This window comes from Typopeltis vanoorti, chromosome 6 (genome assembly GCF_054136105.1).
Source record: "Typopeltis vanoorti isolate ZY-2024b chromosome 6, IOZ_Tvanoo_1.0, whole genome shotgun sequence".
In the NCBI taxonomy this organism is placed as follows: Eukaryota; Metazoa; Arthropoda; class Arachnida; order Uropygi; family Thelyphonidae; genus Typopeltis; species Typopeltis vanoorti.
In genome coordinates, this window is record NC_143554.1 from 42,453,489 (window position 1) to 42,468,825 (window position 15,337).

Here is a 15,337-nt window from a genome sequence, read left to right on the forward strand (position 1 = left end):
TCTCCTTGAGTATCTTCTTCCTCACCATCAGAATCATTTGTTTGCGCATACAGGTTTAAGAAACCCGGCTAATCAGATTCGAATTTTTTCATTAGGAACTTCAGCAGGTCTAGTGCCCGCTCCTTATTCAGGTTCAGGAGTTTGATAAATGAGGTTTGATCTTACATGTTCTATACACCAATCTAACGTCTCCTGCCGGTTGGGGCTGTTTACGGGCTGTGAGAAGTGTGGTAGACTTCTCAAAAAATGCAGGCCAGAGAGCCTACCAATAAGATCCCACAGGTCCAAGGACCTGCCAGCACAATCCAGTAGACTGGGGAAGTCTATTAGCAGAAATCAAGAAGTGTTGTAGAGTTGTGTGTGTGGGGGGGACGATGTTATGATCTTACTTGCCTCAGCACGAATTATTTACCTCCCTAGAAATCAAATATCCACCACTGGTCCTAGTGTTGGGTGGGGATTACACAGCCATTGACCTCGTACACCTTTCATGTAGAGGGGGAGACAGTAGGAATTCAGGCTGGGTCGGAGCCAGTGCAATGAAATAATCATGAAACACCTCCGATAGTAGAATAATAAAACCTGAAAGAATGCAGTTATCTAGCAGAAAGAAGTGAACACGTCTGTCCTTGTCTTATCCTCTAAGTGATCTCAATAGATACCAAGGTTGAATTAATGCAAAAGTCATATATTTCACATGTACAAGTAGAAAAGAGGTGTACCAACTTATTATTAAAATACTCTAGATCTAAAATTTTTGTAGAAATGATTTTCACTTGGTTGCAAATTAAATTTAACTTACTTTTCAATAAATTATATTCTTGTTTATCCTTTATACAAATGTAAGCAACAAAGTTTGTGGTGCACGTCAGGACTAGGCTACTTTATAGAGGTTGAGACTTCACACTACTATATAGAGGTTGAGACTTCACACTGGTTGCTTTAGTATCTCATAATTCTAAACATTGGATAAAGCATTAAACAAGAATATAAATTCTTGGCAAGTTCAATTTAACAACTGGCTAGCAAAAGTCTTTAAAAGTTTTTTGCATTATTTCGAAACCGAATATAGAAACTATAAAAGTTTCGTATGAACTTTGAGGTTTCTTATGAAGTTTCTGGATTCGGCTTTTGAAATAATGCTGGATTTAATATCCACTTGATTTTTATAATTTTTGCATCGCTGAACTGAAGCCTTTTGGCTCTTTATTTTAGTAAATACTTTTACGCACCAACAGAGTTTGCTTATGAAAAATACACCTCTCCGACGTTTCAAGTTCCTTAGTATTGAAAGACAGTTTTTGCTCTCTTAAGGTCTCTGACGAAAACCAACCAGTTTGAAACAGCTGTCAGGCCAGTGAAACCTTATCAAAATGGACCAACAGAAGGTGAATATATGGACGCTCGATAACGACTGTGTCACCTATAAGATCTGGCTAGGGCAATCCATAAATGCCAGCGAATGCATTCCCTTAAGTTCTCTGGTCAAATCATACAAAACTTTTATAGTTTCTGTATTCGGCTCGAAATAATGCTGGATTTAATATCGACTTGATTTTTATAATTTTTGCATTGCCAAAATGAAGGATTTTGGCTCTTTATTTTAGTAAGCAAAGAAAATAGGTTCTTGAGTTTCTGAGGGACAACTAACTCAAATAGTATATAACAGAGGGCACATGAGGATCGAAGGTCTTGAATTTGATCATCTCATCAGAGGATGTTATTATAAATGAGGTGTCAAATCTCCCTCCAGTTGGTGACTATGAAGTGATTTCCTGGGTGGTTGCCAACTATGTGAGGACTTCTGTGAGGAAAAGGTTAAGTGGAACTACAAGGTTGGTGATTATTAGCTCAGGAGACAGCTTGGAGCAGTAGCATAGGATGAGGAGTTGGGTGGAAAGGAGATCAGTGCTGCTTGGATGATATTCAAGAACTATCTAGTAGAAGCAATGTCTAAATGTATTCCAAAAGTCAGAAGGTTAAATAAGGTAGGTGTGTGAAATGGATGAATGAAAAGATTAAGCATTCAATACAGGAAAAAAAAAAGGCATTATGGAGGCAACATAAGAGGGGTGGTAATAATCAATTCCATGAGGAATACAAAGAATAAGCAAGGAGGGTGACTTGGTTGGTAAGGGTAGCAAAAGTTCAGAATAGATAGTCAAACTAGAGCAGATGCTATGAATGATAGCGCAGGGGCAGAGTTGTTGCTCCCCTCCCAGACACAGCAAGTTGTATCTGAGGGGAGCAATATCCCAGAAGAGGAACGTCACTAGTGGTGTTCCTCAGGGGGGTGTGTTTTAGGGCCATTATTATTTAATCTTTATGTGTTGATGATAATGGGTAAGATTTGAATGGGGATATATATAGCAGTTTGTAGATGATGTAAAGTTGAGGCGAACTATGAGGAGTAGAGAAGATATTGTGGCCTTAAAAGGAGACGAACAGACTGAGTGACTTTTACACCATACCCAAAATGGATATGGTGTAAAATTCTTGGAGAAGTTGTTGGTCAGTGAAATGCGAATGTGAATAAGAATGGAAAACTAGATGTGCCAGGATGGTTGTGCAAAAAAAGTGTACATTAAATTAAGAAGTCAAATGTGTGAGTATAATGACCGAGAATGACACTAATAATTTGTTAGGATGACCCAAAGAAGGGGGCAGGACTAGCTATGTCAAAAAACTGTGGAAATGTGGATGATTTGGTTGAGCAATCGACTCTTGCTTCATATTTGAATTGGTGTGTTTTAAGAATTATCTGAATGACCCTTACCTAAGTGGTCTGCTAATGTACATAACACTAATGTCAGAAATATCAGAAATAAAAGTGAATGCTCAGAACTGTGGTATATGCAGTAAGACCAAAAATTATTGGCATTAGGAAGATCTGAATGACAGAAGAATACTGTTACAAGAACAGAAATGATCAGTATATTCAGTGAGGACAAACGAGAGATAGGAAGGGCAAGGAAATAGTGCTTATGAGTACAAAGGAATTAAATCCTACTAGAGTAGCAATCCCCAATAGCAGTGGTAGAATGAGCAATTAGTTCAAGGCAATTTGGTATGAAATAGTGGTTAAAAGGACAGAATGCATAACTAGATACTGCTACTGGGATATAGATTGGAAGGAGAAATAGCATACCAGATGAATGGAGGGAAAAATATGCAATTACTCAAAGATAACTACTTTATCAATATATGATGGATCTCAGAATGTGTCTATAAATGAGGTGATCATTATGCCTCCAATTGGTGAGAGTGATCATTCAGTTTTGGCTTATAATGTGCCAATGTATGTATTTTTTTTTATTTATTTATTTATTTTTTTTTTAAAATGAAGTAAGAAGATAGCTCAGTAATGCCTTAGCATGAGAAACTGCATACTCTTTAATCACTGCTTTAAATCAGGATATTTTAGATGGAATAGCCAGCTATTTAAACAAACTGCAAGTGCAGCAACGGGCTTCCCACTTTGACCTCCTTTGTTAAGTTATACATGGAATCCTTTGAAATGGGCACTTAATTCAGTCCCCCCCCCCCCCCTAAAACCCAAAGTATTGTTGAGGTATATAGAAATATCTGTGCCATTTGGCCACATGGCCAACAGGCTCTTTTTTAATTTTTTACAATTCTCAACAATATCCATTCCTAAATTATGTTTGCTGTTGAAGAAGAAGAGACTCTGGGATTCTTGAATGCTTTAGACACAAGGTAACCAGGTGGGTCCCTATGTGTTCAGTCCATTGGAAGCGCGCACGGACGCGCGCACACACACACACGCACGCACACGCGCGCACACACACACACACACACACACACACACACACACAGGCAGCTACTTGCATGCCACTTCACATCACCACCCTGCCCAGAAATTTGGTATTTTCAAAACTTTAGCCTCCGGGAAGAGCAAATTTCATCCTCAGGACTATACTATATCTGGAACAACAAGCTATACTTACACTTACTTTGGTATGAAATAGTGGTTAATGGCAATGTGAACATTGCCACTGAACAGAATGGTTACAACAAAAAAAACCTCGTTACTTAAAAAGGATAGCCCCCCTCCCAACCAGACTATAAATACACCGCATCCTTTCCCTTGATCAAAGATACAATAAATAAACTGGTTTCACTCCTGAAACAACACAAAATCAGAACAGAATAAAAGTCTTCACTTTCCTTAGACAAATTAAGGACTACTGGGATCCTCTCTCCTTCCCAGGTATCTACAATATCCCCTGTTTTGCACAGACTAGGATGAACCACCATAAAAGGAAGAAAACAAAAAAAAATATATTTGATGTGAACAACCAAAAAAATGGACTCGCTCAACATGCCTTAGACAAAAATCATTTCATCAGATATAAAAGGCAAAGTTGCTACATAGATGCTGATTTAAATCACAGACTGTTCCTAGAAGCTTGCTTATGTGCTACAGAACCAAGTCAACTGTAATATAAATAATGGATCAATTCACTTAACTTTTGGGACAATGCCCTATCTGTCCATCAGCAATAATCACTAAAAATTACCAAAGAGAGTGCCAGTGTTGCCATCTACACACGACTGTCCTTGCTGTGTAGTTCATTTTAATTTTTAGACTATGCTGATTGTGTACATTCAATGTGCCTTTGATAATGCTAACTGACATTTTGCCAGCTCAAGCTGGCAAAATGTCAGGTTGCAAATATTTAGTTTATTCAGTAAATTATCTATTTCATTTCTGTTTCTACATAGTTTTATTCCAGAAATGTTAACGTGAATCAGTTCCATGAGGAGAACAGGCAAGGAGGGTGACTTGCTTGGTAACAATAGTAAAAGTGCAGTGTGAGCAGCATTTTGTAAATACAGCAATCCATTGATTAATGCACCTCTGATTAGTGCGTCACTCTTTTTTTCTATACCCAAATTCGATCAATGTGCCTATGTACATCTTAAAAATAAACGTTACAGATTTTAAAAATTTTCCATCCATACATTTTTATGGCTAACTATTTTATCACTCACCAGGATGAAATAATTTAGTTACAGATTTAAAACATTTTACAAAGTTATTTTTTAATGGCATACTACACTATTTCCATGTACACTATGTTCCAAATTTACTGCCAAAATTTATGGCGTCTGCCAATTGCATAGCATTTTGATGATCATATCTTGTGCCTTCATTGCAATTGTTTTCTTTACTTTTTTATTTTAAGTATTTTCCAACCTTAATCATGAGTAAAAGAATTAGTGAGCAAAAAAGTGGAAGTGTGAAAAAGATTTGAAAAGTAATCTCATCGGAAGAAAAACTTGAAATAATAAAGAAAAATGAATAAGGTGAGTCCAGGGGAAAGATAGGACAAGAACACAAAAATGGGTGAATCAACTATAAGAGCAATTTTAAGCAAAACTGCTGAATACAAAGAGAAAGGTAAGGTTGCTTCAAGTTCATCATGCATGCACTCGAAATCAAAGTATTATAATGATTGAATCAGACAAACTTCTTTCTACATGGATCGAAGATTGTAACCTAAAACAGATCCAGCTAAGCACTGACCTTATTGAATCAAAAGCATTAAGTCTCTTTGCAACCTTGAAAGGAAGGGCTATCAATCATGAAAAAGAAGAATTCCACGCTAGTGCTAGGTAGTTTGAGTGTTTCAAAAAGAGAAATAGCCTACATAATGTTCGAATCACAGATGAAGCTGCAAATGCAGATAAGGAGGTGGCTACATTCACCCAGAGATTTTGAAGAAAATTGTGGAAGGGGACTATTGTGACCAACAAATATTTATTGTCGATGAAACCAGCCTTTTTTTGGAAGCGAATGTCTCCCAGGACTTTTCAGGCCAAATCAGAAAAATCTCAGCCTGGTTATAAAGTCGCAAAGTCAAATAAAATTGCTGCTAGCAATATGCGAGCCATTTGGAAGCACATTCTTCCACATTGTGCAAATGAAAAGCTTATCAAATAAATCTAAGTTACTAAATATATGAAGAGCCAAAGGCTTCAATGAAACAATATGTTAATTTAAATGAATCTAAGTTAATTAAATCTCATTCTGAGAAATTGAGTGATTCCGACCTGCTAAATTTAGATGCACAGCAGGACGATCCTGAAGAATATGAAGAAAATGTAATCACTGACAAGTCCAAAGAGATTTCACAGAAACAATTTAAAAATATTTTTCGTACAATTGAAGTTTTTAAGCAGCAATGCTTAAAGGATGACCCTGATGAAGAGAGAGAGAGAGAGAAGCAGTAAAATTGCAGAAGTAGTAGAAGAGGTAATACGACCATATGATCAGTTGTATGAAAAAAAAAAAAGAAACAGAATGCCTGCCAAACTATGTTAGCTCAATTCTTTGTTAAGAAGTAGAATAATAAATTTATATATTCTGAATATGTTTTATTGTCTTTCAGCTTCATGGCTTTCCTTTAACTAGGCCCTGAGATATATCCTAATTCTATGTATATTATTTCTGGGAAAACTCCCATGTTACTCCTCTTTATTTAACTATTATAATTACAGCTATTTTGCCTGCTTCAGTTTAGGAGGGGTACTCCTAAACTGAAGCAGGCAAAATAGCTGTAATTATAATATCCTAATTCTTTTATAAAAAAATTAAGGGTCAAAAAAAAAAATTTGAGGAATGAATTATACTTTTTTCCATAGGTTATTATATTCAATTAGTGCATTTTTGATTAATGCACCTGTTTTAAAGAATGCATTAATCGAGGGATTGATGTAAATGAAAAAAAAAAACTTGAGGGAGTTCTTTTAGTTCTTTTGCTAAGTCATCAGCAGAAGAAAAAATGATTATGGAAGGACGACATTAGTGGAGAAAACGATAAAAAGATAACCACTGCAGAGCATATAGTGAGATATTAAATGAGCAGTTCACAAAGGCATTTTACCCTTGTGAATGCAACATTGTGCAGAGTTTGAGTGCAGTGGAAATGGAAGAGGAGAAACTGACTGTGATGGAACAAGAGGTATATTAGATATAGTACCACATATTTTGAGGGAATGTGCAAGGGAGTTGACTTTTGCTCTGTCACTCTTGTTTAATGAGTCTTAACACCATGAGAAGTTCTAAAGGAGTGGAAGAAAGGTAAGATTGTATCTGTTTCATAAAGGAGGTGATAGAACGCAAGCTATAAATTATATGTCAATATGTGTGGCAGTGTTATGGTTAAAATGTTGAAGAGGTTAGTGAGAACCAAAATGCAGAATTACATCGCAAACAGTATTATTCTCTTTGACGGACAGCAGAGATATGCTGAAAGAGCATCACATCTTATTTATCTGGTTACTTATTACAATAATATGACAAGTGCACTGGACAACAGAGATGCACACAGAGTGGTATACTTATATTCTGCAAACACTTTTGATAGACTGCACATGAAGTCAACAGTTAAACTGGAATGAATGGGCTCTAATAGATTAGTGCATAGGATTGGAGACTGGCTATCTGATAACTATTAGCAAGTTGTGCACAGGAGAGCAATATCCCACAAGAAGGTCACTAGTGATGTGCCTCAAGGGTCTGTTTTAAGGATATTTAACCTGGAGATATATTAGAGGAGATGAAAGAAATAAGAGATCTGTTGCTGAAAGTTGATGAGGATCTAAAATTTAGAGGACACATTACTAACACTGTGAGGGCAGCAGAGGATTATGGCAATGAATGTGGAGGACATTGATGAGTAGAAGTAAGAATGTTATGGTTCCAGTGTATAAGACTTTGATCAGGCCAAGTACGAATAATTGTGTACAAATGATCAACTAATTTTCAAAAAAGATGAGGATATATTGCAAAGGATCCAGAGGCAATTGACTAAGGTGGTTTCTGGTCTCCGGAATGCTGAATATGAAGAAAAGTTATTATTACATGACAGCACCAGGAAGTCTAAAGACTCATCAAGGGAGGGCACCCAATCCACAACTCTCTGTCTCCACCACTCAATCTACAAACTACAATGAACCACAACTACCATCATCCTCTACACCAATGCCATCTACCACCACTAATATTTTCACAGACAATCACAAACATCCATGCCCATGGAGGGATTCAAACTCGCAGCCTTTCGGCTGGAGAGCAGATACGCTAACCATTCAGCCAACCAGGCCAGGTTGAGGAGATGCAATATACAGAGCTTAGTAGATAGGAGGAAGAGGGTGACTTGATAGCGATGTATAAGCTGGTAAGGAGTTCTTATCAGATTGATGTTGAAAAGGTATTTGATAGAATGGTGGGAGATGGGGGAGAACAAAAGTTGAACCCAGGAAAGCTGGATAAGGAGGGTATGAGCAAAGGAGTATAATGCAGGTTTTTGACATGGAGAGGAGGTGAATGATTGGAATATGAAAGCATTTAAGACACAGTATGATGAGCTGTGTGTATGGCAGAGGGACCGCCATGATGATTCTTTAACTCCATGGAAGTTTGAAGATAATAATGACATCATGCACCATTAAAATATCATGGTTTTTAAAAGATTTTTGTCATTTTTTAAAAAAAATCAAAACTGTACAAGTGCAGTACCTAGAGACATTCTGTGAAGGTATTTATAGCTAGAACTGGAATAAATTATATAAAAGACTTAATTTTTGAACAAATGGTGAGCTTTTTAAGCATTAAATGAATTTTATAAAGCTATTTCTTTAATGAAAAAAGAAATTACAATTATGGCATTCAAAGGAAAAATGCCCACCTGAAACAAAATTATAGACAAAATAATTGACCATGTCAATAATTTTAATTATTTGGGCTATGAAATAAGTTACCGTGAAGACAGACATTTCTAATAAAATAAATTCTCTAAAAGTGAACAGAATAATAAAGAAAACATTAAGACTAACATTAATCACCAAAAACAAGCAGACTATGACTGTATAAGATTTTATCACAACCAACATTATTATATGGATGTGAAGCACAGACAATACAAGAAGGAGATGAGAAAAAAATAACTGTAGTAGAAATAAATTAATACAGAAGAAATATATCAGAAGAACAACAGGTTATACTAGACTAGATAAAAAAAGTGAAATTAAGGCATATTGAAAGACGTAACCAAACCCCATTGGAAACAGCAGAAAACATGATAATCTGAATGCAGTGGAAAAAAAAAAATCTGCATTTGCTTACTTTTCTTGGCTGATTTATATGCAGTAAATAGATTACAACCATGAAAACCATATAGGAGTTTTTCTTATTTTGTCCTATCATTAACAAAAAAAACAAAAAAAACCCCCTATAAATTATACAATAAACAGACTAGAAATAATAATATGTGTATATATATATATATATATATATATAATTAGTTTGAATGACTATATACCGAGAATGAAAAAGAATAAGGTTTAATGTTTTTTCTTTTTCATTCTCAGTATACAGTCATTCAAACTAATTTTTTACAACATTATCTACCGAGTAAATATGAACGATAATATATATATATATATATATATATATATAATTTTTTTTTTTTTTCAAACAACCTTCGTGTATATATGTGTATATATATACATATATATATATATACGAGGGTTGTTTGAAAAGTTTGGTAAAAAATTAGTTGAACACATTTTTTTTGGAAAAATCACCGGTGGTCTTCCATAAATATATAATGGATTTTATCAATCATTTCCTTTGTAGTGACTTCAGTTGGGTGTCCGGAGTGAGTTTCATCTTCGATGGACTTACAACCATGTTTAAACTCATTTATCCAAAAATAAATAGCCTTTAATGCTGGTGCAGAGTCCCCATGAATTGCACCTAACTAGGCTTTGATCTACACAGCCCATGTGGTGAGGTTGTGTGCAAGGATAGAAAAATCAGAACTCCAATGCTTGCAGCATTTTAACAAGAATAAAACTGATTTTTTGCATTGATTTATTACTATGGATGAGACTTGGATTCACCATTACACACACCAAAATCCAAACAGCAGTCAAAGCAGTAGACAGAAGCCAGTTGTTCAGAGCCAAAGAAGACAAAGTCGGTTCTATCAGCAGGAAAGGTCATGGCATCGGTGTTTTGAGATGCTAAAGGCATTTTGTTTATTAATTATCTTGAAAAGGGTAAAACAATAACCAGGGAATATCATTCTGATCTTTTAACCAGACTAGACGAAAAAATTCATGAGAAAATACCCGGTTTGCAGAAGAAAAAAAAATTTATCTTTCTTCTTCTAATAAAAGTGTTTTATCACTGCATGAAACTCGTTTTTCTCTACTTTTATTAAAAATGTTAACACGGTCATTTTAAATGTTTGCCAAACAAGAACTACGCGGCGCATGTGGCTAAAATTTTGCCAGTGGTCATGAAAAAGATGATAAGTGCTGAAACGGGTATGAATGAACGAATTGTGTTGCTGTTTATTGGAAATTTACCAAACTTTTCAAACAACCCTCACGTTCGTGCATGTGTGTATGTGTGTGTATTGTATATGTTTAGTCTATCTCTCTATTTAAAATTACAGATTCAGTATATACTGTCAGGAACAATGTATTTCCTGCTTAGGATGTGCTGACTCTGAGACACAGTTATGAGCTCCAGTTAATCCAGTAAGTGTTCTGCTGAATGTGAAAGATTATCACACCTCTTAATAGAGATAACTGATGACTTGCACTTCTTATCCACATTTCTTCAACTCTATCATATGCTTCATATCCATACTAATATTAAGGCCAAATAAGTGAAATATAAACAGGTAAATTTTGCATAAGGATCATAAGTTCAGACAAGTTTAGTATAGTTTGATAAGGTAATGAATTACAAAAAAAAAAAGTCCATATTATCAGAGTTCTTTTGACAGATATTATAATGTGCATTGTATTCCTATTAGAATAGAAGTCCCAATGCAGGAATAAAAAGAATAACATATATGCAGATGACTCACTATTACAAACAATGCTACAGAAAACTCATTCACTCTAACATAGTACTGTAAGTCTCACGGTGCTATATTATGCTAAGAGAAATTCACTACAGCAAACTGTTCCTGTGGTCCTATAAGCTGACTATAATTAAAGGCAGATATATATTCCATTTGATAATGAAAGAGAATCTAATGAAAGTTCATTTTTAAGGTTTAATTACCTGATAATACTATTCCAAACTTAGGGGTTCTCCTCGGTGATAGTCAGAATATTTTCAATTTGCAAGCCAAGAGCTACATACCAATAAACTTAATGCTTTATGTTTAAAATAAAAATTAAGATATGTTCACTGAGAGTTTAGAATCTCAAATGAGATACTGCCATGAGAATGAAAACAAAAAAATGGTCATTAGTAAATTTTCTGCAAGAGTAATAGTGCAGTACTTGAATAGCCTTGCAATGAACCCGAGGCAAAGTAATGTCAAAAGCAAATATTAAAACATGCTTGCTTATTTTCACAACTTTCTGTTTACTTGCTGCTCGGTCACTCAATACAGATTTTCATAAAACTTAAATCAGAAGCTAATGCACATGAAAATAAATTTCCACTAAATGTAAAAGAATAAAAATAAGTTACTAACCTATGTTATATATGTGAGCAGAAATGAGACTTCCTTCCAGAGTTTCTTCTGAATTTGGAGATGCAGGTTCTACTTGAGGTGATGGTAGAGGCACAGGAGATGGTGGATGTGATGTTGTTTTATTCTGCTCTGAAGTGTAAAAAAGAACGCCATCATCCTCATCATCTTCATCCACAGAAGAGACATTAACAGTATCATACTAATGAAGGTGATATAAAAGAGAAGTTGTAGCGTAGTTAGTCTCAGGAAAACTATAAGATAGTTGCAACAAAAGCACTGATACAATTCATATTGAAATTTTCCTGTTCATTTAATATATAACTGTAAATATCACCACCAATGCTCCCTCCCCCCCACACACACACAACGAAATTCTTTCTATTCATGCATCAGAATGTTAGGTAATGCTGAGGGTATACTACAATAGTAACTGCACAGCACATGAAGGACTGCTGCATGACAGTGCAATTGATGGTTCAGAGGAAACACTGGTCATCATACAACCAGAAGTACAATAACTCTGATAAGAGATTATACTCATATCAGATAATATTTAACGAATATTATTCATTAATAAAAACACAAGAAAATGATAGGCAACAAATGTCCAAACCAAATTACAAAGTTGTCCAACATGGTAATGTTGGACAACTTTGTGGCATTTAGTGAGCTGCGAATTGCATTATGTACACAATTATTTGTTTATAGTATGCTTCATGGGATTAACAAGATCAAAAGAAAAAAATATATATTCAGCAAAATATTAGCAGCTTAATGCTGCTAATATTTTGTAAAATTTCAAACCACCTTTCAAATTTCCAGTTTTGAACACAGAGCATTCAATCAGGTAGTTTTGGAGATCATTCAATTTGTAACCGAGAGAAAAAAAAAACAACTAACATCCTATCATATCTATCTCCCAGAGTAGGATAAGGAATTTTAATCAGTGATTTAAGTTAAAGGCAGCAGTCTTCTGTCTCCCATATCTTTAGCAAACCAATTAATGTAGTCACACTGCTGAGATTAAGGCATGCTTCACTCTTAATGCTGAATTCAAAAACAGTCTCTCAGACTTGTAGCTACTTTGATGCAGCACAACAATATTCTTTTTAATCTAGTGTAGTCAGTGGCATATTCAGGTACAAGCCTGGGCCTAGAGTGGCAAATTTTGAGGGGCAGCGGAAATTTCCAGGCTCTCATTTTTGTAATTATAACATGTTCTTTATATGCCACATCTACTCACAAGTAGAGAAATATTTTTCTTTTCCTCATTGTAAGTTTAGTCTGTAAGCATGTTGGCATGTAATCAGATTCTGCATAACTATACAGACCGAGACACGTGCATGGAAAGCTACGTATTGTTGTCATTAACTTGACACAAAGATAATAGGGATCGCTGTCGGGAGAGATTGATGCTAATTAATTTTGTGTCGATATTATTCTTACTATTTGTTGTTTATTTTTTAACGGTATATATTAGAACACAGAAACTAAGTAAATAATTAATTTAAGTTAATAAATTAATTATTTACTTAGTTTCTGTGTTCTAATATATACCGTTAAAAAATAAACAACATGTTCAACGAACACATAAGTCTGTCCACACGTTTAATTATTCTTACTAGCTGTAACAACTTTTCCATCTTTATTATTTCGAATTCAAATTAAGATTGTTAATTGTTGACTTCCTTCAACTCTTTTGTTCAGTATCCTGATGTCTTTGTGGCAGTTAAGACGTGCTAAATCTGAAATTATTTTTAGAGTTTTCAGTGGCCTTGTCAAATGTTGTCATCAGATTGGAGGTAATACTGTTTTATTGTTTTGCTTTTAAAAAGTTTATAAATTGTGTAACCATTTCGATACTTCCTGTGTGTTTTAAATTACTATTTAAATTTTAAAACAAGAGTGACGGTAGAAAGCGACTTAGTGGTAGTGAGTATAAGAAGAGGAAAAAAGAAAAGGAAGCGAAAATTAATGAAAGTAGTATCAAAGACAAGAAAACTGGACAGTTTTTTTGCATCGGTATCTGCTAATAGTAATTGTGATTTGGAAAAAGAACAAAAAGTGGTTGAGGAGACGGAAATTGAATCTGTTTCAAGTGACGTGCCTACAACAAATCCCAACAACTTGGTAGCACAAGTGATAGTGCGTAATGACCCAGTTGAGTGGATTCAAAATGACGTAACACGCGAGTACATCGCAGTTAACAGGTTTCCACAAAATTTAGACAGTGATCTTTCAAAATCACAAAGAGCTTATCCTGACAAAGTAAGACATGCTTCTAAGAAACTCATTGAGAGAAATCTGACTAATGGCAAAAAAAAACAAACAAACAGATTCACTTGTTTACTCTCCTAGTAGCGGAAAGATCTTCTGTGCACCTTGTCGCCTTTTTGGTGGAGGGGGGAGCTGACGATAGTCTCTTTGTCAGTGGATTTAATGACTGGAAAAATGTAGAAGCACGAGTGAGTCATCAAGTAACTAGTCATATGAATTGCCTGATAGCTCTAAAACAAAGAGCAAATCTTGCAGGTAGAATTGACTTACAAATAACTCAGCATTCTGTACATAATGGAAATGTAATGATGTGTCTAGAGTTAATTAGTGAATTTGATCCCTTTCTTGTTGAGCACATTGCCAAAAGCAGGAAAAAAAGGAAAAGGTTTCGTTTCCTATCTTTCCTTTACCACGTATGAGGAATTTATTAAAATAATGGGCGAGAAAGTAATGAAATTTATTATAGAAGAACTTAAAATAGCTAAGAGCTATTCCATAAGTGTCGACTCAACACCAAACTTGTCTCATGTTGATCAGCTGTTCTTCATTGTATGATATGTGAAAGAACATGGAACTCCTGTGGAGCGTTTCTTGCATTTCATTCCTAACATAAGTCACAAATCCGAAGAGTTACAAGAGGCGGTTTTGACTTCACTAAACAAGCTTGGAATTGATGTAGCAAATTGCAGAGGGAAGGCATATGATAATGCTAGTAACAACTCATGCAAGTACACAGGACTTCAAGCAAGAATTCTTGAAATAAATCCATTGGCAGAATTCACACCGTGCACTGGACATTCTCTGCCTCTAACTGGTACTTGCGCTGCCAAATCCTGTCAGTACTCTTCCGCATTTTTTGATGTCCTTCAAAAACTGTACGTATTTTTCACATCTTCAACACATCAGTGGAGTGTTCTAAGAAAGCACCTGGAAACTTCTGCAAAAGTAATAATCAAACGTCCTTCGCCTACTCGTTGGTCAGCTCGTGATGATGCCTGTTGGAGTCTTTGTGAGGGATGGAAGGAAATAATTTGTACTTTGTCCGATATTGAAAATGACACCATCCAGAAGAAAGTTACGCGAAAGCAAGTGGGATTCTATGGCAACTTCAGTCACTGGAGGTTGGGATCATGACCTGCCTATGGGGTGATATTCTCGCAAGAATGAATGCCACAAGCAAGAAATTATAAAGTTTAAACATTGATATAGGAACTGTGTGTGAACTGTACGGGTCTCTCGAAGAATATTTCAAAGAACTAGAGTTACTCTATAAATCTTATGAAGAACAGGGCAAGAAACTTAGTGGAGTTGACTTATACGAGGAAGAAAAAGCCCACCAGGTTTTTTGATGACAGCGCAGATGAAAGTAATGAAAATTAAGACAAGTACAATCCATCAGTCAGTTTCAAAACTGATACTTATGACACAATTTTGCAGTCTCTCATTTGAAGTGAATCGAAGAAAAGTGTCGTATGAAAACCTCTTGGAGGAGTTCTGGTTTCTCACAACAATACATGTGATATGTG

General features: G+C 35.3%; 1 protein-coding gene across 4 annotated transcripts in view; it reads right to left on the bottom strand.

The window, feature by feature from the left end:
- Window positions 1-15,337, bottom strand: part of LOC150105407 (sorting nexin-13-like) — a 599,079-nt gene that overhangs the window by 160,486 nt on the left and 423,256 nt on the right. For all 4 annotated transcript variants that reach the window (XM_090394133.1, XM_090394134.1, XM_090394132.1 and 1 more), the window contains one exon: window positions 11,535-11,733. In XM_090394133.1, coding sequence (XP_090250259.1) covers window positions 11,535-11,733 — 199 coding nt within the window. The remainder of the gene's footprint in view (window positions 1-11,534; window positions 11,734-15,337) is intronic.